Source organism: Tamandua tetradactyla, chromosome 12 (genome assembly GCF_023851605.1).
Source record: "Tamandua tetradactyla isolate mTamTet1 chromosome 12, mTamTet1.pri, whole genome shotgun sequence".
NCBI lineage: Eukaryota > Metazoa > Chordata > Mammalia > Pilosa > Myrmecophagidae > Tamandua > Tamandua tetradactyla.
The window spans coordinates 93,505,940-93,527,761 of record NC_135338.1 but is presented as its reverse complement, the minus strand read 5'-3'; the positions used below and the strand labels follow the sequence as shown (position 1 = coordinate 93,527,761).

The following is a 21,822-nucleotide window of genomic DNA, read 5'->3' as shown; positions in this document are numbered from 1 at the left end:
TTTCAGTTGCATTTTTATTATGATTTACTGATTTAAGCAAAATGGCTCAGAGTGTAGGATCTGAAGTCTGAATCTTTGTTTCAAAATGGAGTACATACTGAGAGAAGTTGCCCCACCTCTATAAAAGGGAGATAACACCTATCTCATGAGTCTGTTGAAAGGATTAAGAAAGATAATATATGGAAAGCTCTGAGCATATACCAAAATCTCAATAAACAGTCATTACCTCTTGTTATATCTTTCTTATTGTTCTTCAAGTATGAAGCTATATCAGCAAGTACTCCTGAATCTACTTTTATCTATGTCCCATATTTAATTAGTTTTAAGGCTGTCTACAGGCTGTGATGGGAGCCTACTGATGACTGACGGAGGGAAGTGAATGAAGAACGCCCATGACAATACTTACTCTGCTCTTCTTACTGCTGGACATTTTATTCTTGATGTAGCTGAAGGTACGACTGACTTTTGTTCCACTCTTCCCTTCAAAGTCTTTCTTGGAGGGGCTTTGTGGTAGGAAATTATAGCTCTCTTCTGTTATACTAAATAAAAACAAGATTGATTTTTTTTAAGGACTACAGAAGTCAATTTTTAAAGAATTAAACACTATAATATGCAATTTTAAAAATAACTGTCATTATTATGTATCATTTTATTGACAAGTCACAGCCAACTCTTATACTCAGATGGAAAGGGGAACCAGAATAAGAGGGTGGATGGAAACTCCTGGATGGTTTTACCCAATAATATCCAGGATAAGAGGATGCCACAGTGCCCTCTCCTGTCAAAATACAGCTAAGTTTTCTTACATTAATGTTTTACTTGTGGATTTTCTGTGATCTGAAGTTAAACAGAGTCTAACAGTCAATTATTTCCTAATTATTTTTATGTGAAGTTTCTTAAATTAAATAGCACTCAATTGACAAACTTCCTTGACTCAAACAGGTGCTAGAAAGAAGAGCCACATAGGTGATGGAACAACAATGCACTCATTAATAAATGCTGCTTATAAACCAAGGAAACTATATGACTGATTGACTGTATAGCCAGACTCTCTCAACAGGAGAGATCACACATCTTTTCTAGCCTTTTGACATACTGGACACTCAAAACTGCAGACTGGTGAACGTAAGTGTGCACAATTTTAGGAGAGTATACATTGAATGGCAGGCAGAATTAAAGTAGAGTACAGAAAGACACATTTTAAGAGTTTTACACAAATCCAGACATACTGATCTGTTTGTTCAGGGAGAACATATAAAATCTAAGTCCTGCCAAGTTGGACATGTTTGACCTTAGGAAATTCATAATGGTTGATTTCCTGAAAGAATGCAGAGTAAAGATACCTGAAAAAAGTAGTCCAAATATAGCAAAATAATCGATTTACACTTTTTATTTTTTATTTTTGCATGGGCAGGCATTGGGAATTGAACCCTGGTCTCTGGCACGGCAGGTGAGAACTCTGTCTGCTGAGCCACCGTGGCCCGTTCTACACCACTTTTTGAAATATGCTTAGAACAGCTATTTTATGATTTTTCCACTCAAGAGAAGTGCTCACCTCAAAGGCCTCTGCGAGAGGAGTTTTCTTTAACAGCTAACTTGTACTTAAATATAGGGTGGCATGTTGAGTGTCATTTATAAAACAAAAGAGTCTGTTACTAAGATAAAGAGAAGATGGTGTGAAAACCATTGCTCTAGAAAGTAGAAAGAATAAGACAGGAAAAAGTGAAAAGAGAGCAGTTCAACTGAGAGGAGGTCTGGATCACTGAGCCACAACTGAGGCCTTTGTGAAAAGGACTTATAAACAGCAACTAGAAACCCAATTACGCCACTGTTGGAATATTTAATCTTCTAAGTATGAAAAGAGAAATACCAAAATGAACAAATCTTTTGTCTGCCGTCAAGAAAGGAGTGAATTCATTTACTTTAGGCAGAATTATGTACCATATCCGTATTGTATACTGAAGAAAATAGCTTTAAAGCTTAAAATGGCTAAGAAGGTAACACTACCACATGAACTTATATATACTAATTAAGAAATAAAATGCTGTTAGACTTAGGAATTTAAAATCTCCATAAGCAAAGAGCGCATAAATTCATGAAGTCAAATATAAATGTGCCTTCAAATGAATAATGCAAACAGTAATCTTTATCATTAGGACAGTATAAAGAATCAAAGTCAAAACTTTATTGAAGATATTAATTTAAAAAATTTAGCATTCACTGCAAAACCATTTCTAACCATTATTCAAAACGGACTACTCAAGAAAGTAAGATTAACCTACTTAAGTTAAATGCCATTAGATATTTGGGATTTCTTTCATTTCATTTTGGGAAAAGGAGTAACAAAATAAAAATGCATAGTACCTCTCAGTCAGATTAGCACTGGTATTGTGGAAGTGCCGTGTATCTAAAAAACATAAAAGGCAAAGAAAAAGTTAGAACAAAACAAGAGTATTTTACCCTGATGACAGATAAAATGTTTAAAACTGTTATGATTACACAGCTAAAGCAGAAATAGTATGCTGAAAGTCAGTGTTGGTGCCTTGTCCTTCCTCTACGAAGGAGAGAAATTAAATAGAAATTATGTTGAAACGCTTAAATGGAAACAGGTACCGATAGGGAGTGAATTTCTCATGAAAATAAAATGAATAAAAGTTTAATCTGAGATTCAGTTTGGAAAAAAATCCAAAGTCAACTTTTTTCGTAATGCTTACACATGCATGAAGATGTTTTATTCTTGTTCTTATCAGCATTTGTTTTCTAAAAGTCATCTTACAGGAAGAACATAAAATAGGAAATCAAATGTCATTCTATATGTTCTGCTTTCATGTATTTCTATACAGGAATCCAACTAATACATTTCTGATATTTTCCTGAGAATTTCTGGAAACAGATTAGTGAACAGGAAAGAGCAACAGACGTAGCTTATCCTCTCGAGGCCCTGTTACTAATTTGGGGTAAGACCTCTGGATTTCAATTCCTCATCTGTGAAATAACGGAATTAAAACAGATGCTCTCTAGGGTCCTTTCCAGATTGATAAAATGAGGAGGACTGATACATTCTTTCTCCTTCCATAACTATCAGATCAGAAACTGAAGCATGTTATTAAAATGCTAAGTCAGATAGCAGGGCAAAAAGCAAAACAAACAGAAGGAACACTTACCATTATTTTGACCTACCACATATTAACAAAGTTCAAGCTACTTTAGGACTTCAATCACAAAATGATAAACAGTTTTCAATTTTAAGGACATAAGGAATATTTTCCACATATGATTTCAGGGAGATAAAGGTTGCTCATATACTTACTGCTATAAGGTGTACAAAATAACTCATTCCTTCTTATCATCTTGTATATTTTTTCCTTTTCCCTATTTGGGTTCTTTTTTTATTTCACTTACTATGTATGGTAGTTAACAGTCAGGTAAGAGAGTAAGAACAGCAGAGCAGGAGTAGGGAGTTCTGCTCGGTCTGACAGTACTGGTATGATAATGTCAGCATTTTAACCTCATGATACTTTAGCTTACTTAAACAAGAAAATCCCAAGAAGATGGTTTAGAGTATGGCTTTAAAACCTTTTTAGCCACAGTCTTCAATAATAAAAGTGGCATTAAAATTCCTCAGATCACCAGGTTACTATTGTGCATTTAAGTAATTCCCTAATAAATTACTAGTAGTCTGAACAAAAATAAAATAAAATTCATAATGTATATAAAAACCAACCAGCACAGAGCTTGGTCAGGAATATGCTCCTGGTCGATCATCACTGGGAATAAAACACTGAACAAATATACAGCTAGGGTATGGGTAGAATCTATGACTCCAATGATTTCCAAAAGTTTTACTGCTGAAAAATTTTAATTCAGTTATGACCCTGTTAGACACAGGTCTGAAAACTGATTATTCCATCAATGCACCTGAAATTCCTAAAGGGTCATCAAGTTTTGAGAGTATCTAAGAGTATGAACCAACCAATGTTACTTTCATGATATAATTACAGACAAAAGCAAAGAAATTTGTCATTGACATTAGCTTGTGAAGTATTATTGAAGGTAAATAGATTACTTCAACCAGGCATAAAATAACTTGCAGACCTATTATACTACATCAGTTTCAGGCTGGAACCACTGGATGGACATGGCCACATTTTTCAAAGTGGTTTCTATACACAGGAGTCTCATTAGACGTTGCACATAGTCATGCGCACACTGTGGTTTCCTAGTTAGTAAGTTTGAGAAACAGTATGTAGAACACTGCTTTGCAAATTCATCATTGTACATACTGGAATTTTAAATCTGCTTAACCCAGAGATTCCTGGATGTATTTGGCCATAAACCATTGTTCTTCTTCTTCCTCCTCTTTAATACCCACATAATTCTTATTGGTATCTTTGAAATGAAGGGACATGTGAGAAATGCTAGAAGTATGACTCAAAGGTTTGTTCAAGTTTCTATACATTGTGATTTCATCATGTTAAATTAACTGAGTAGTTATCACTGCTGTTATGGGATTATAATTTCATATCAGTGTTAAAAAGAAATACTAGCAGGAGCTTGACTTATTTTCTGTACTGACCTGGCTATTTCTGGGTCAAAGTATGGGAATTTGAGAATTTCTAAACATTCAAAATTGTTAAGTGTATTTTCAAAGCTGCCATCTTATTATTTCATTATAAAATGAAAGAAGTTGTGCCTATTTGCTAAGCATCTTTTTTTTTTTTACATGGGCAGGCACCAGGAATCGAACCCGGGTCCTCGGGCATGGCAGGCAAGCACTCTTACCTGCTGAGCCACCGTGGCCCGCCCGCTAAGCATCTTTTAAGAGTGCAAAAAACACTGAACACCTATAACACTCCCATTTAAAAGCAAATGAACTAAACTTCAAAGAATGAAGCAAAAACGCAAGCCTGAGCAATAATTAAATATTGCTGAAATTTAGATTCAGCAAGTGGTAGGGAATTAAGGAGCCCAATTATATGAATATTATAATGCTGTAATTGTCCAAAACTCATGATATTAATTATAAGAAATGAAAACAGTTCACTCTATAACTTTATGTTAGAAATGGTTTTTCATTAAAACACAGCAATACTGGCAACATTCTAGAAATCTTGTACAACTGAAAACAGTGATTTTCTTGAACAAGGGATTCTTCTCCTTTTCAAGTTCACTAAAAACTGTTAAGTTGCTAACTAGATAGTATCAAGTGTGTATGTATCTGAAACTTATAAGATAAAATAAAATTTCAAAAGGAGAGACTATAGGAGGGATATAAATATGCTATTCCCACCCCACCCCACCCCTCAATCCATAGTCTAAGAAAGTATGAATGGGTAAGAAGAAAAAAAAGCACAACTTAGCTTTTAAATACCTCAAATGAACATCTAGCTATCTGTACCATGAGAGAAAAACGAAACTAGGAAAAATGAGATTTACATTGTGCACGGAGAGTTTTGTGAAACAGTACTCAGCATTACAAGGGGTACAAGGTGGGAATACATCCCCCAGTGTTTTTAAAGGTATCTGTGTTCTGGGAAGATATCTTGTGCCTTGGTAATCCAGCCACTGGATCAATCACTGTAGATAGTGTACAGAAGATGAAGATTGTTTCACCCATCAATTTTTAAAGCAAAGCATAAAAACAAGTGATTTAGAAAAGATGGCATGCAAGGAGATAAAAGTCCCCAAACAGTTTCTTAGTACCAAGCCTACAGCATTATCAGAGCTGGTCAGACTCTAGAAGACAGCTACTGGACACCAAAGTTGCTTACTTACTATGCAACTCCTCCTCCTCATCACTGGAATAAGAAGAGCCAAGAGAAAAGAGAGTTTTAGACTTAAGGAGGAGCGGAGAGATGCTGATGGAGAAGGAGCTCTGCCTTGTTGGCTGCATATGCTGCTGAGCTAAGAAGTGGGCTAACAGAAGATATTAGAGCATGCATAGATTATGCCAGGACAAAGTATAAGGCATCTTAAACCATGCTAGAAGTAGAATAATGTCACCAGCCTTTCTGGTTCCAGGGAAGGCTGTCTAGGTAAACAATATAATTCATTCACATTGTCATCTTCATTTCTGAATATGTAGAATTCTAAGTTCTTAAAAATTCATCTAACAAATACATACTTGTTAGGTTATGAAAATAAGAGCATAATCTAGAGCTGGGGGTTCTCTTCTTTAAAAGCAGACTATAAATATCGTTATAGAGGTGTTTTCTCAAGATTCTCCTCTTCTGTACCCAAAATCTCCTCATTCCTTTCTACCTCTTAAAGTACAATCTACATACAATACGCTGGCAGATGACATCTTCCTATCTTCAGATATCTCCTTTGAGCTCATTCATCTCACTGCTTGCTTATGGGTAGATAGCCCACAGGTAGTGCAAACTCACAGGTAGCTCAAACTCAAGTTCGTAAGTAAACTTATCTTTACTCCCAAATCTGATCTTCCTTTGGTATTCCTTAGTTGTAACATATAAGCAGTACCTAACATTTTTACAACTTATTCAGAACAGAAATCTGGGAACCATCTTTGAATCCTTAGACTGCACCTCACTCAGGCCTCTTGATCTTGCCTAGAGCGCTTCAAACCTCACCTTCTCCCCCACTCCAACTGCTCTATCCCTAGTTCAGACACTGTTTACACTCTTCTGAACTGCTGCAATAGCCGCCTTCTATTTGGCACCTTCCTCACAGTGTGGTGAGCCAGAACATCACCACCAACGTAAATCACTCAGTGGCCCTCCAGAGCCATTAGCAAGAAACCCAAAGTTCCTCAGTGCTTTCCACATACTCATTCAATGGGCTAATTTCTCTTTTTCCTTCTTGTCGATTACTCCTCTCCAGGTCTTCTCTGATCCTTCTTAAGTCTGATGCTTCAATAATACTGAGTATTTCTTTAGGTTGCTGCATGGAACATTTTCTATTAGAGTCACTTGTTCTCCTGTCCATAACTCTCACTAGGCTATAAACTTGGTGAGGTTAGGAACCCTATCTATAAGTACATTTTTCTCCTACCATTATCTAGCATGGTGCCTGGCAAGAAGTAGGTACTCAACTATTTACTGAATAAACAAATTAATAAATCAATTCCTTTTATCAGGCCTTCTGAAAATTCTATGTCCTAAATGAGAATAAGAGAAAAAAACCACTCCATATTCAAATAAAAGCCAAGTGGCATCAAACTGTTTGCTATCTGTAGGCTCTATAGGCAACAGTGATCAAATATAAAATGCTGACACAAAGAGATGTATACTGGCTTTTTAGGTGGTGACCATCTCATACAAGTAAGGTAACATTTTAATGTGTGTCCTATTATTTCCACATGTAAATCAACTTTAGGAGATGAAAAAGACATCTCTTATTGCTCCAAGTATAAGTGTATCCCCTTTTTGTGTCACAATAAAGGTTCTGGATCATAAAGTAAAACCTGTTTGTATGAAACAAGATGCTCTATTAGCACAGAGTCAATTTTATAAGGTACACAAATTTGTTTTTTTATTAAATGAATATGCATATATTCTAGTCTTGGAAACAATTTAAATAAAACAATGAATATAAAAATCTGCTTGCCTAAATGGCAAGTGTCATTTGTGAAGGCTTTTCCTTCTTTGTGATAACAATCCATACAAAATGAAGGGGGAAGTAAATTTCATTAAGAAGCATGTGAAACTAAAATGAGTAGTTTTAAGAGGGGTACAATTTTACTACTATTGCCATAGATGTGCAAAGAGTTCTTCCAGGGATACAAACAATGAAGCGGTTTCTTTACCATTTGTAAGCATCCTTTGGTGGAAGCAAGGAAAAGTTTTAAGACAAAGTACTGGAAAAGGATCAACTGTAATAACTGAATTAGTCTGTATTCAAAAACATAAAGTTAATTTTTAAGCTCTATCCAGAAACCATCTAAGTTTCCTGGCACGCTGAGAGACAAAGGCGCCACTTATTCCTCTCTGATGTAAGAATGAGAAATGCTACAAACATATCTCCTTGAAAGGATTCTGAGGACAGTTCTCCCAGTTATCCCACAGGACAAAGGCGGTCCATTACTATTCTGATTCCCTAAAAAGTGAGCATACAAGATGCACTTATTATGTTCCCCCATTGAGGCAGCAAATTGATGACATGAGCTATGACAGCTTTTTTTTTTTTTTTGCCATTTGTGGTTCCTAAATTCTCAAATAAACTGCTACTTGTCTACCTTCCACTCCACATAATTATACAGAAATATTTCAGTTATTTCCTTTACCCAGTATTTTCCTCTACATCAATAGATTTTTGAAACAATTCCAAGCGTAGTAATAATACTATAAGTTTATCTGTTTTTCTAATCTAGCAAATGATCTAGCAAGGTTTTCCAGACAATAGCTCAGGAGAAATAATTTTCAGAAATGCTCAAAGGTTCATGGCAGCTCTGAAGGACTAGAGTTGAAGCAGCTAATTTCTTTAGAAGGAAGAAGACAGGTAAAAAAACCTGAAAAGTAATGATATAAGGATAATTTTAGAAAAGAATTTTGTTCTTAAACAAGAATATTCATAAGACAGCCACTTGCTAGATAATAATGGACAATGTTCTACTTTCTTTACACTAGTCAGAGAAAAACAGACAATTCTAGCACTATTCTAGGCACTGAACTAAAGCACAAGATGACAGAGTACTCATTATACACCAGGCAATAATTTCACCTACAAGCCTGATAATTTATTATTAATTTATTATTCCCATTAAATAACTTAAGAAACTGAGACAGTTTCAGTAAATAACCAAGGTCACACAGCCACTAAGTATGCTTACAATAAAACATCAGTTAAAAAAACTTTTAGCATGCAAAACACTTTAGGTTGTATTATCACTTTATGGATTTTATTTATGACACCTTCAGATAGGTGAATGACCAAAGATAAATTACACAGAGTACTTAAATGATTTCAAATAGGAGATACGAGTCTCTGAGAGACTGAGAATTACCCATTTATCCTACTGGTGAAGGCACACCTCAAAACCTTTAACATGAGTTTTGCTCTTCTGTTCAATAGTCAGAATTTTAACATCTCCATAGAGATTCAGCTTGTTTCTAGAGCAGAATAAAAAATACAGCTGAAAAAATTAACTTAATTGCTTATGGGAAGAAGCTAAGAAGAAACAGCACGACTTGGAATTGTTCCAATTATAGCATAGGCTGCCTTAGAGAAGTAAGTGGGGCTAGTTAATTAATTTATAACCAAATCACACTACAAATCAGAATGAGGGTGTCATATTCTGAGGAAAGGATTGAACTCTTGTTTGAAGTTCTCCCTACTACTGACAGCAGCCTGCTACTGATTTTTGTTCCCCTCAGTGAGCTAAGGAGAAAATTTCCCAGCAACAGGGAGAAAAGCTGTATGTGCCAGAGTTAGCTACATTATAAATTTGTACAGCAACTGAAAACAGTAATAAATAAATAAATAAATAAATAAATCTTGCTTTTTTGGAGGAAAAAATGAAGTGTTTCATCCAAGAAGAAAGAATGTCACACACTAATGGGAAAAAGCTTTCTGTATGGGATACAGTCTGTTTGTATTAGGTGTCTGGTACTAAAGAAGAATATCTACTCTATGACCCTGCCATTACGGTAAGAGTATACACAGAAATATCTCAGAAGGCTTTAACTTTACTGTTTTGACTTTTGAGCTCTATCATTCTAGGCTCATCAAATCCACTATAAATTATTTAACTGTAATTTTCTTTCCATATTGGCAAAACCCTAAATCCAAAGTCAAATTTAAATCCAAACAGACTCAGGAAAAACGATTTCTGTTTAGTTCTGTGAGGCGTTTCTGTGACTTTGTCTAAATGTGCTAATGATGACAAAGTCTCAAATAGGCCAATTTTATAAGGGAAATATTATCATTATGAAAATGAGGACAAAGTTATCAGAATCATCCATTATGTCCTAACTTCACTGTGGAGATGAAAAAGATTAGGCCTCAAATAAGTCATGAATTGAGACAGGTCATCCCAATAATGCAGGGCAACTACTTCTGTCTCTCTTTTGGATTCAGTTATACCAGGAGACACTTAAGTGTCAGAAACATCAAGAAAGTTAATTTATGCCCTTTGTTTCAGCCTCCCCAATATATGGTCCTTTAGCAAAGAATGCAATAACAGATTACTCTCTCTTTGATGAGAATGTTAAATTTTTATATCAATATCTCATACAGCAACTTTATTCAGGAAAACATCAGTATTTTAAAAACAAAACAAAAATGCAGGGCTTCTCAAAGAACAGACTGTCCCTCTGTGGAAAATCACAGTTGGATCCAATTCACACGTTCTTAAGGATCGTCTATCTGCAAACGCCCTGTGGTTATGGATGCTAGGACATCTTTTCACAACTTTCAAAGCCCAAAGGATCTTGAATCTGCATACAGTTCTAGTAGTCAGTTTCTGATATAATCTTCTTATATTTGCTAAACCGAAACGCATCTCAGTCTTTCTTTGCCCTGGATTTTTTTTTGATATTTTTCAAGAGCTCAGACCTGTTATTTTGCAGAATGTCCTACAATTTGAGTTTGTCTGATGTTTCCTCATTATTAGATCCAGATTATGCATTTTTGTGCAGGAATATCACACAAATATTAAGTCCTTTTCAGTAGGCATCAAACAGGAGGCATGTGATGCTGCTTTGTCCTATTACTTGGTAGTGCCAACATTGATCACTTGGTTAAGACGGTGTCTACCAGGTTTCTCTACAGCTAGGCTCATAAAGAAAAAGATCAATTGTGGAACTCTTCCAGATTAGAGCAGGCTATAGTGACAAAACAACTAAATGCCACATATATGTTCCTGGATTGGATCTCAGACACAGAAAAAGGTGAGACAACTGCTAAGGTCTGTATATTAGATAATATAATTAGTTAATTTCCTGATTTTGATCACTGTACTGTAGTAATGTAAGAGAGTATCTTTGTTTTAAGGAAATAAACATGTTTTCATATGTATAGGTAACTCAGAAAAAAACATTAGGGCAGTGAAGAAGAGAGGGAGAGATATTGATAAAAAAGTATTATATTAATCTGGGGACTGTAGGTAAAGAATTCTTTGAGCTATTTCATAATTCTTTTAAAGTTTAAAATGATTTCAAAATAAAGTTCATTTAAAAAAATGTGTTAGGTTTAAGTCCAAGAATTTAATGAATTAGAGATTTTGTAGGTAGTAAAATGAAAAGGTCCCCAAGCTGAAATTTAAATCATCTCCTGTTTAAATGCTGAGCCACTCATTCAGAGGAAGAAGGTAGCAGATTTTGTAAGGAATGTTACAGAGCCTTAAGATAAGAAAAACAATAGAAAAGTGGTTAAAATGCAATATACTTAACTTAAAAAAAGGCAGTATACTCACTGTCCAATCCGGGATGGCTGATTGTCATTAGTGAAATGGATTTTGTCAATGGAGAAGAAATGGCTGATGTACAATAATTAAATCCCTGTTGGTTAGACCTGTGACGTGTCTGTGAAACAAAATTTAAAGAACAGGTTCTGAGTACATATGCTTTCCTACTCCTAAAATAAGCACAAAATTTTAAATTCAGATGCAATATAGTCATATTAGGCAGTAAAGATTTGGGATTAAGGGCATATGCTTTGCAGTCGGACAATCGTGGATTCAAGTCTCTACCCCTGCCACTTAACAACTGCAATTTTAGAGGCATTGGTTAGCCTCTTTCACCTTAGCTTTCTCATCTGTAAAAATGAGGATAATTAGAGTACCAAATTCTTAATGTCATTTTAAATATGTGTATCCCTCAAAGCATCTAACAATGTTTCAGACCTAGTGAATGCTTAATAAACATCCACTAGATGCACAATCAGACAAAAATAATTTCACCAGAAATAGCAAACTACATATACTACTTGTTTTGTGAAAATTTAAATATCACTTATAGAGATACAGGATACAAGGAATATTTTTATTTTAAAGAGCTGGAAACTGAGATGCAACTAAAAAGTATTCCAAGAGTAAAAGCAAAGCAACAGTGGATTGGAAAGAAGCTTAAATCTCTTTCATGTCCTTTTCTAAGATTAGACTGTTCCAACATGAACATGAAGGTGATTGAAATGTGACTGATAACTGATAACTTAACTCCTCTCAGTAAATTCATAGCTGCTTCAAGGTTCATATAATCCAACCAATTGCAAAATTTTCTGCTGCAATACCCCTGAAAGACAGTCAATCAGTCTATGCTACACACTTCTGGTGATGAGAAGCACCCTCCTCTTTTGAGAGACCACATTCCAACAGTTAATTAAATTTAGATGTCATAAATCCCTTTCCTCTCCTTCCTAGTAGTTTGAAATCTATTTCTTTTGCTCCCCCACATGTTGAAAGAGTACCAATGAAACCTGTTATTAGTATGATTTTGATTCAACTGCACTAAAACTTCTGATTAGTGCTTGTTCCATGTATAACCATGGAATCCGAGGCAAACAGTTGCTAGGTTTCGAATTCAACAGTGAAGTCTGAAAAATGCCCTCACTGGAAGGCAGAGAGATTGTCAACAGGAAGTTGGGTGCAGGCAATTTGTCCAGATTAGAGAAATGCAAACAGTTCATATACCCATTCTGAGATTTACACAAGAAAAAAACTATGGGTCAGCAATGATTTCCAGAAAGGCTAAGCAAACCAAGAAATTAAAATGGTGACAGCCTTATCTAGAAACACTAAATTAGAAAGGTCATTTTAGAAGGACATCAGTGGTAATTAATGTAATTTGCTAAAAGATGGATTATATGTCAAAAACAATATTAAGAAAATAAACAATATTAAGAAAATTAAATTTTCTCATTAAAATTTTCTACTTCAAAGACATGAGAAGAAGCAGTGGGACTAATAGCCAGGAATTCTGAGCTTAATAAGGTTCAGCTAATAGCTAGTTATGTGGGCTTAGGCAAACTACTTAACTGGGCTTGTAGTTCTCACACAAAGGGCTTGAACTGAATCTGAAGGAATATATTGGCTTTAAGGCTAAGATTCTGTTCACAAACCTACATTTTTTAGTATTTTTCCTGGTCTTGTAAATGACATCCAAAGGATTCCATACACTGAAATGCAATATTTTTCAGACTATCCACTGGTGTATTAACCCTTATCAAAGTAGTGATTAGTAGCCACCAAAAAACTGTTTCTATTTTTCTTACCTTCTTCTGTTACCATTAGATTAAATACAGTTAACAGTTTTGTTTGTTTAATTAGAAATGTTTCATTTGGAGTTATCAAGGTGTATCCCAGAATCTTCTAAGAAATTAATCCAAAGTTTCTTTGGCCCAAAAGAGAGAAAAGGACTAGGGATAGGGTCAATGCTAGAAAAGCACATAATTCAAATTCCCAACTCAAAAACTTACCAAAGGATTGTCAAGAGTGGCTAAGTGTGCTATTGAGGAGGTTGAGGAAATGAGAACTAACAAAAAGTCACTCCATTTAATTGACAGGGAAGTCATTCATGACCTTCAAGATTAAGAATTAGGTGGTAAGAAAAAGAAGGCAGGAAGTATAAGCCTTTCTCAAAAATTTGGCAGTGATAGAAAACTGAGGGACCAAACAGTAATTTTCTGGACACCATGATAAAAACAGTATTTTTTTTTAGGAAGGAGAAACTTGATACGTTTTTGAGAGTTAAGAAATTCACAATAATATGTAACACATTTCAAGATTCATTTACCAATGAGGTGCAAAAGAAGACCTTTGATATGAAGGAAAAACTCAATTTAATATCCTAGATACTTCCCTAATTACAAAAAAAAAATTGCTTTGATAGAATTTTCAAATCCATGCAGATTTAATAATTAGTATAATGGCCTAGAAAGTTGCTTTTGTGCTAGATTGGGTGTTTTGTATAATGAGTAAGTATCATAGCTATTTGCCTTATATCAACAGAACTCTTGCCTTTTATGTTTCTAATATGAGATCATATTTAGGGAATTATAATAAATATTTTACCAAATTAGTATGCACCTGATTTTGGCCTTACCTGCTGGTCAAACATCCTGTGTGCTCTCTGGCCTGACTCCAGATCCTCTTCTGAAAGTGACACCAAAGAGTCACCCTGCTCTTCACCACTGAATGGGTTTCTGTGTTCTTTGGAGTTTGCAGAGTTTGCTTCTAGAGATGAGGAGGGCTTGCTTCCAACACTAGTTGCTCCTGTCAAGCCTTCTAGACTGAAACTGAACAGACAGCCCAAGATTAATTTGTTATATTTCTGAGTGTCAAAAAGGAATGAGGACAGAAATCCCTCTAATTGTATCTCCCTTGCTTATTATATTACAGTATATTATCAGTATACTAGTATATTATTTCCTTCTCACTTAGTAAAACTGTCTACAAGGGCACTGCACAAATAAGTACTACCTGCCCTTCTCACAGCTCATGGTATGCTGAGAAAGAACTGCATTTAGATTTTTTTTTTTACTTCATTCAACTTATCCCAGTGTCAAGCCATCTAAAATTATTTTCTCCGTTTTTTCTTCAAGATGCACAAGTAACTATATTTATCTTACTGGTCCTTTTATATGCTATATATGTGTTTTCTCTTGATTGGATATAACCAATCTTTACCAGAAATCTATTTCAGCTATGCCAAAGAATTAAACATAAGAGAAGTTATTAGCATTAGTAATTTTGAGGAGGCAAACAAGACTTGCCCTTGTGCTCATTAAGCCGACCTTCATAACTTTATATTCAACTATATTCCTGTTCATTTTTATTACTTTAAAGGCACATTTCTACTACAGAAAACCCAAGTGTAGAGCTTTATCATCTGTGTACACCTAGCAACAATCAACTGCTTCTTAGGTTTTCTGAGAAATGTTACTTGAAGACAGGCACATATATAATACCCTGAAAGAACAAAAGCTGAAAAGCCAGTGAGTCTAAGAGTTTTAATTTTTTGTTCTGTTATAGGCAAAGGGAAAAAAATAACAATTTTAGGGTTTGGTATATTAAATGGTATCCTTAGGATAAACATTTTGTGGTATGCTGAGTCAAAAACATTTTCTATAACCAGGAGATTATAAATCCTTAAGCTTGTTCTAACTTTCTTCAGAGAGAAGGTTAGTGATCTAGTATTCTACTTGGGGTTTCTAACTAGAATCGTTTACATCTGTTACATTGAAGTGGAAACTTCTCTAAAATAAGCCAGATGTCAAAATAAAATTGTAGCTGGATGTGAACGCATAAAAAAGCTATTTAATTACCTCAGTCCAGGGAAAACTGTACACAGTTAATTGTTACAAATAAGTTCATGTATGCCAGTCCAGAAGGGCTTGTATTTGCTTTTTTTTTTAAATGAACTTATTGGGAACTGAATACATATGCTTCCATTTTCTCTAATTGGTAAATTAAACGGGTTTGATTTTCCTATTTCAATATGAAAATAGAAATCATGACTAACTACAAGTAAACATCTCTATAAAACTCATTTTCAATACCAGGGATAAGAAGAGGGGGGTAAGTGAGTAAGAAATCTAGTTTTTTATCGTACATTATTTGAAAAGCCTGAGAAAATCAAATCTAGTCTTACCACAAAACCTAATTCTGAAAATCTTTTAGCAATTAAATCTGGCTGCTCAGCTGAGAAGAATATGACATGATGAGGAATCTCTGTGAATTTGAAATCTAAACAGATTGATGGATTTGGAAGTATAATAGAAATAAATCCATTTTATTAGCATCTTTGCTTCTCTCATTGTTTTCCTCCAAATTCCTAGGATCTGGGAATTTGGAAAGACCAAAACAGGAAGGGAAGTGGCCTGCCATGCCACACAGACAAGTCTGTGCAAAATACACCAAATCCATAGCCAGTTGAGACAATGTATCAGGGCATACCATCTGACCCTCAGAGGCTATAATCTTCAGCTGGATTAGAGCGTCCACAGCAAAGGCAATTTAATACTCTGCTCACAGAGAAAGCAGGATGCCTGTATGCATTTCACATGCAAAACAAGCCAGCTCTCAGCCAAAGCCCAGATGCCATATTTTATGGTTCCCGCTTTGGTGACTAGACACGCAACGATACCATACCTTCTGCAATTAAAGTCAGCGCTCAGGGCAGCAGAGTACTGCACACCAGAGGGACACCAGCTCATACTGGGGATGACATCAAAGGCAGAAACAGAAATAGAGGGAGAAAAGAGGAAACAGGAATGGGATTATTGGGCTTTAAAAGAAAGGTCATAGTTAGAGACAGATGGATTTACTTATTCATAAAAAAATATTGGGAATTTACCACTGATTTAGAAATTAGAAAAAGACTAGAACAAGAACCAGGGTAGTTTAGAATTGTCCTATAGATGTCTCTATAGATAGTGTGTTGGAAATGACTATGTGAGCTTTTTAGAACACAACCAGTCCAACCTGAAACCCAAGAATTCCGGAGAAGGCTCTTGCAAAGAGCCTACACCTTGTCTTCTTTTTGAGGCATTCTCAAAGAGATGCGTTGACCCCCATTTCTGGGGTCAATCTTTCACCCAGCCTACCATTCCCATACCACCCTTACCACAGTATCTCTGATCCCTTACTCTAAAAGTTACAATGACAAACTGCATGGAGAAGGAGGTCTCACTGAGTCACCAGATTTTTTTCTTAGGTTTCCATTAAGGATCCCCCTAAACAGACAATTCATAAACCCTTCATGATACTGGCACCCAATCAACACTCATATCCATCTTCAAATCCTACTCACTGGGCTTATATGCTAAAGATAAAGCATATAACAATAGTCACATTTCCTTGCATTTTAATCTAATGAAGGGATTAATTTCTTTTAAGAAAAGGAATTTGATGTATCTTTTAAATTTCAGGTTCATATCCATTTCCCCCATAAGAAAGAAAAAGTCATTTGATCATCTACTTCCTTGCTAGCACTGATAAATATATTCTCAAGCAGTGGGGACAGAAAATCTGGGATTGGAAATGCTAAGTAGGTACCACATGTTCAAGAAATGACCAGATAAAAATATCAGGAAATCTGTAAGGGGAACTACATAGAGAGAGCAGGGTTTAGGATAGCAAAAGCTATCATTAAAAATTAAACTGCTACTATTTGGGTCTTAAAATTCTAAGATGCCTTTGTTCTCATAAGGGGGATAAAAAATAGAAATCCTAGACAACAGTAAAACCAGTCAGATCCCTCCTGAATCTTACAGGTGTGAAGGCCTGCATGCATCCAAAATATCTTGACTGTCAATAGACACTGAATATCTTTTGTTTTGTTTGGACAAGTGGATTCTTGGCAGAGGAAAGAAACAGGGAGATTGTGACTCAATAGAGTTACCCTTATAGCTCTTAACCCTTAAAGCTCTCCTAAAAGTAACTCTTTAAAGAAATATCATTTAAAAATAATTTAGGATAAATATTTAAAATTAGATTAAATTAATATAAAGTTCACAAGTGCAAAAACAGAAATCAGAAATCATAGTTGTATTTCTGGTTCACTCGATAAGACTGATTTATAATTATGTGAGTACAAGCAAGTCTTCACATATTTTAAAATACACATAGGAGATTCAGAAATTCATGCTTGGAAATCATTAACTTAGTTTTAAAATCTCCAAAAATGTTAAAAAAAAAAAAAAAAGGCATATTGGGTGGCCCATGGTGGGTCAGCAGGCAGAGTTCTCTCACCTGTCACATTGGAAACCCGGGTTCGATTCCCAGTGCTTGCCCATGCCAAAAAAAATGCATATTATACCTAAAATAACCAACTTCTTATTAAAAACAGACAGTGGCATATCAAATAAATGATCATACACAGCCAAACCATCATTTATAAAAACAATCTCCTTCAATAAGTTATCAGTGGCTGAGAGAGTTCAAATAGAGTCGAGAGGCTACTCTGGAGGGTACTCTTTACCCAAGCTAAGTTAGACACTATTACCTATCACAATTTGCCAACCCCCAACCAAAACCACTCCTGCCAATCCTAAAGAACACCTAGGGCAATATATAAGATTCTGCAAAGGTTCCATGCACTAGAGTAACTTTCCAGAAACCTACAACCTCCAGATGGGTCCCTGGACAAGATAAGTCCTGAAATCTACAGGGGCCAGCCTCTCCAGCTAGATCTATTTCTCTACCCCATATTATCGACAGCCTCTTCCAACACGAAAATGATGGAATGAGCATAGCCCAAATAACCCTTAAGAGTGGGAGAAAGATCAAAGGTGATGGTGGAGTTATACAGAGAAGGTAGGGTTTAAAAAACGAGTTATGACTGCTGAATCATTATACTGATACTTCTTTTAGTCTCCAGTATCTTTAGAGTAGCTAGAAATAAAAACATAAAACTGTGGAATTGTAACCCACACCCAACTCTGAAGTCTGTTCTACAACTAATTGTTGTGATGTGCTTTAAAATTTATTGCTTTTTTGTATATCTCTTATTCTTCACAAAAAAGAAAAGAAAGCCCATTGTGATGATAAAAAAAATATCTATTCCTTCTAGCCTTCAATGTTCTGGAGCAGCTAGTATTTCCTACAGATTTTTCCAATCTGAGATGATGGTATGGTAGCCCATGACAAATTGTGGGATCTGTCCTGTAATTACTTGTTGAAGAGTGCTTTAAAAACTACTGCTTTTCCCTTTCTGTGCTTTGTATATATGTTATATTATACAATAAAAAAGTTAAAAAAAATCTCCTTCTACAGATTTGACACCTCTTTTACCCTCAAAATATGACAGGATGATCAAGACCTTTTCTTGAATACCCTTGACTACAATAACATGTAATATCCTCTGGGAGGGACAGTGTCTAGCTTTTTTAAAAAGCTTCTCTGAAAGTCCCCCTTTCACTTCTTTCTCACAATTAAGAGTATTTTTTTAGAACAGCCTAATTTTCTAAGTTAGTGTTAGTAATATTTAATGATTCTTTGGCTTTATTTTGAGACTTGTCATGTTCTTCCTACAGAAGTATGACTAAAGGTGAAAGTATAAACTGGGGTTGTTCATGACAGTTCTATCTATATATTACTTGGTCTGCATCCAGCAACTTTTCATCTTCCACATTGCCATTAAGTGTATATATTTAATAAATTCATATTCAAGAGTTTTAATGGAAAGCCAGACATACATTTACAAAGGCTTTAAGTACCTTCTATGAAAAAAAGCTAAAAGAACTGGCATTTACCAACTTTTTCCACTGAAGAGCAACCTCATCAGAGTTATGATTATCTGAGATTCATGAGAATACTTGAATCTGAGCTCAGTTTTGTGGCTACAATCTGGAATTAAAGGAAGCATTCATGTGAAAAAGAGAGTGAGAAAAATAGCTGTTTGTCCCTTCTCAACAAACAACTTCAGCTTGTACTTAAAAATAGCTCTTTACAACTGTCTTAACATGGGAGGCTAACAATAATATGACAACCATTTTTTTGATTTCTTCATATTTTTCCAAACAGTGAAATAAAAGTTCACTATAGACTTTTGAACTATAAAAGTAAAACAAACTCAATATTTGGAAATTTTAAAACAAACTGGCACTTTCTGACTAGAAATTACTTCTCAGCTTATAAATAATTTATTTCAGTGCTAAAATTTCACCTTGTAAAAAATTAAGGAATTAAAAACTGAGAGTGCTCCTGAGAGGTCAGCTAAGGACCCTCACTTGCTCTAAGGAATGACTACATGAACAATGGAGTGGAAATTGCTGGGTGGTCTAGGAAAAACTCTTTCACCATATTATTAAAGAATGTGTTGGAAATATTTTAGGGCCTGCAAACACAAACACACACACAAGTATTTTTGGTTTTTCTTTTTTTCCTCAGGAGGGGGAGGAAAAGTACTCCCAGGGTCTACCAGATCAGCAACAACGCAGATAATTTAGAGAGAGCTGTTATCACAGTCATCTGAATGTGGAAAAAATATTTTCAACTTTGAAAAAAATAAGAGAGTAAGAAAAAAAATTCAGATTTAAGAAACCATTTCATATAAAATGGACATTACCAATTAATAAGTAACTATTTTATCTGCCTGAAGTAAGCACGACATTATTACAAAATAGAGTATCTACTCATGGATTAAGCAGAATGGGATGTTTGTTAGTATATGCTCAGGGTGACATGATTAGTCAAGTTAGTGAACTCTGTACCTTCTCCTATGAATGGGAGGTCTCCTGACAACATCCCCAAGAATTCGCATTGAACTGAAAATGAATGGTGGAAGAGGTCAGTGTCGCAGGTGAAACAAAATGCTACTACAAGAAACATACAGATTGACACAATTGGAAGAGACACAACCCCCAAAGAGAAATAGCATAGGAAATAAGGGAATGAAAGAAAGTGAAATAAGAAAAATATCAGAACCAAAAAGGCCTGCAATTTCTGCGGAGTACTACTTTGCTTCCTCTTTGCTTCAAGAAGTTAATCAGACAATAATGAATGAAGTTTATTAGATTTTAAAAGTAAAAATCACTTAAAGTGTGTAAGATCAGGCAAAAAAAATTCCATTCAAAGTTTTAAAAGGTTTTTAACACTTAAAAATTCAGGTTTCACCATATTCAGATGATACTTTAAGAATTACTCAAACTAATTAAAGTGATAATTAAAACCTAACTCTCATTCCATTATCTCCAGAGGTGTTACTAGAACAGAGGTACTAGATATACTTAATATACTAAGTCCAAATATGAGATGCCATGATTTTATACAGATTGAAAATATAAATAACTTAGATGATAGGATCCAATCTCTGGTCAGTCATCAGGTATTCTTGGACAAATCATTTAATCTGAGCTTCAATTTCCTCACCTGAGTTACATGGTCCATAAAGTCAATTGTAGCTCTGAAATCAAAGTCAGGGCAAAGAGATCTGTGGTGAATTGTAAAGAAAAATGGATTATGCACGAAATTAGCCATGCTTCCTTGATGCTGTTACCATCAAGCACATGTATGTCTTCTCAAGGAGCTACCCCTGCCTCAGGAGGAGAATTCTGGCTGTAGGGATCATTTCCTATGATCTGATAGCTCTCATTGGGGTGAATTCTTAAAAAAAAATGTACAGCATGAATAGAGTGGGGAAAGAAAGCTTCTAGACATTGCTTTTCATATAATCCAGGATTTCAGAGCTATATTAAAACTACCTAGCTGATAAAGCACAACACTTATTTTTAAGGTCAGCATCCTGAACCTCACCACAGAAAGACATGGAATCTTAGAAGTTCATGACTAAGAGTCCAGAAATCTGGGTTTTAGTGACCCTGGGTAAGTGACAATCTGTCTACACCAATCTTCTCATCTGTAAAAATGGGAACAATATCACCTGACTCATAGGGAGGACTGAAACATTACACAAGGGAATGTATTATTAAAGGAGCCTGAAAAGATTAGTCGATTAGAAAGTGTGCACTCCATGAAGGCAAGAGCTTTGCCATGTGCAGAACCTAGAACAGTGTCCGGCATATAGTGTGTTCTCAATATGTTTGCTTAATAAAAGAATAAATGAATGCAAGTAATGAGATTATGTTACATAAATTTCAAGCTATAATATCACAAGGAAGTCCAGGAATTAAACAAATAAACTGTTCCAGTTGAGATAGTCAAAGAAATTGTTTTAAAGGTGGGCGAGGGAAGGGGCCACAACTGTCAGCCTCACTACTTAGCTGCTTTTCCTCATTAAAAGAGTAGCTTTGAAGTAAGTACACCCTTGTAAGTACAGCAGACATCATGGCGCTCTGCTCTTTAGGGCAAAACCACTTACTTAAACTCATTTAGGCAGCCAATGGTCATCACTGAAGCCAGATCCATATTATAGTCTCAAAGCCAGCCTCCAAACTGAAGACTGGTCACACTGATGAAAGTCC

General features: G+C 35.3%; 1 protein-coding gene across 12 annotated transcripts in view; it reads right to left on the bottom strand.

Annotated features, from left to right (window-relative positions):
* The window catches only part of AKAP13 (A-kinase anchoring protein 13), a 387,549-nt gene that overhangs the window by 66,878 nt on the left and 298,849 nt on the right, over positions 1-21,822 (bottom strand). For 8 of the 12 annotated variants that reach the window (XM_077124122.1, XM_077124126.1, XM_077124125.1 and 5 more), the window contains 6 exons: positions 20,113-20,166; positions 16,049-16,114; positions 14,001-14,193; positions 11,375-11,483; positions 2,365-2,407; positions 407-539 (listed from right to left, as the gene is read on the bottom strand). In XM_077124122.1, coding sequence (XP_076980237.1) covers positions 407-539; positions 2,365-2,407; positions 11,375-11,483; positions 14,001-14,193; positions 16,049-16,114; positions 20,113-20,166 — 598 coding nt within the window. The remainder of the gene's footprint in view (positions 1-406; positions 540-2,364; positions 2,408-11,374; positions 11,484-14,000; positions 14,194-16,048; positions 16,115-20,112; positions 20,167-21,822) is intronic. The other 4 variants (XM_077124129.1, XM_077124130.1, XM_077124133.1 and 1 more) reach the window with 2 other exon arrangements.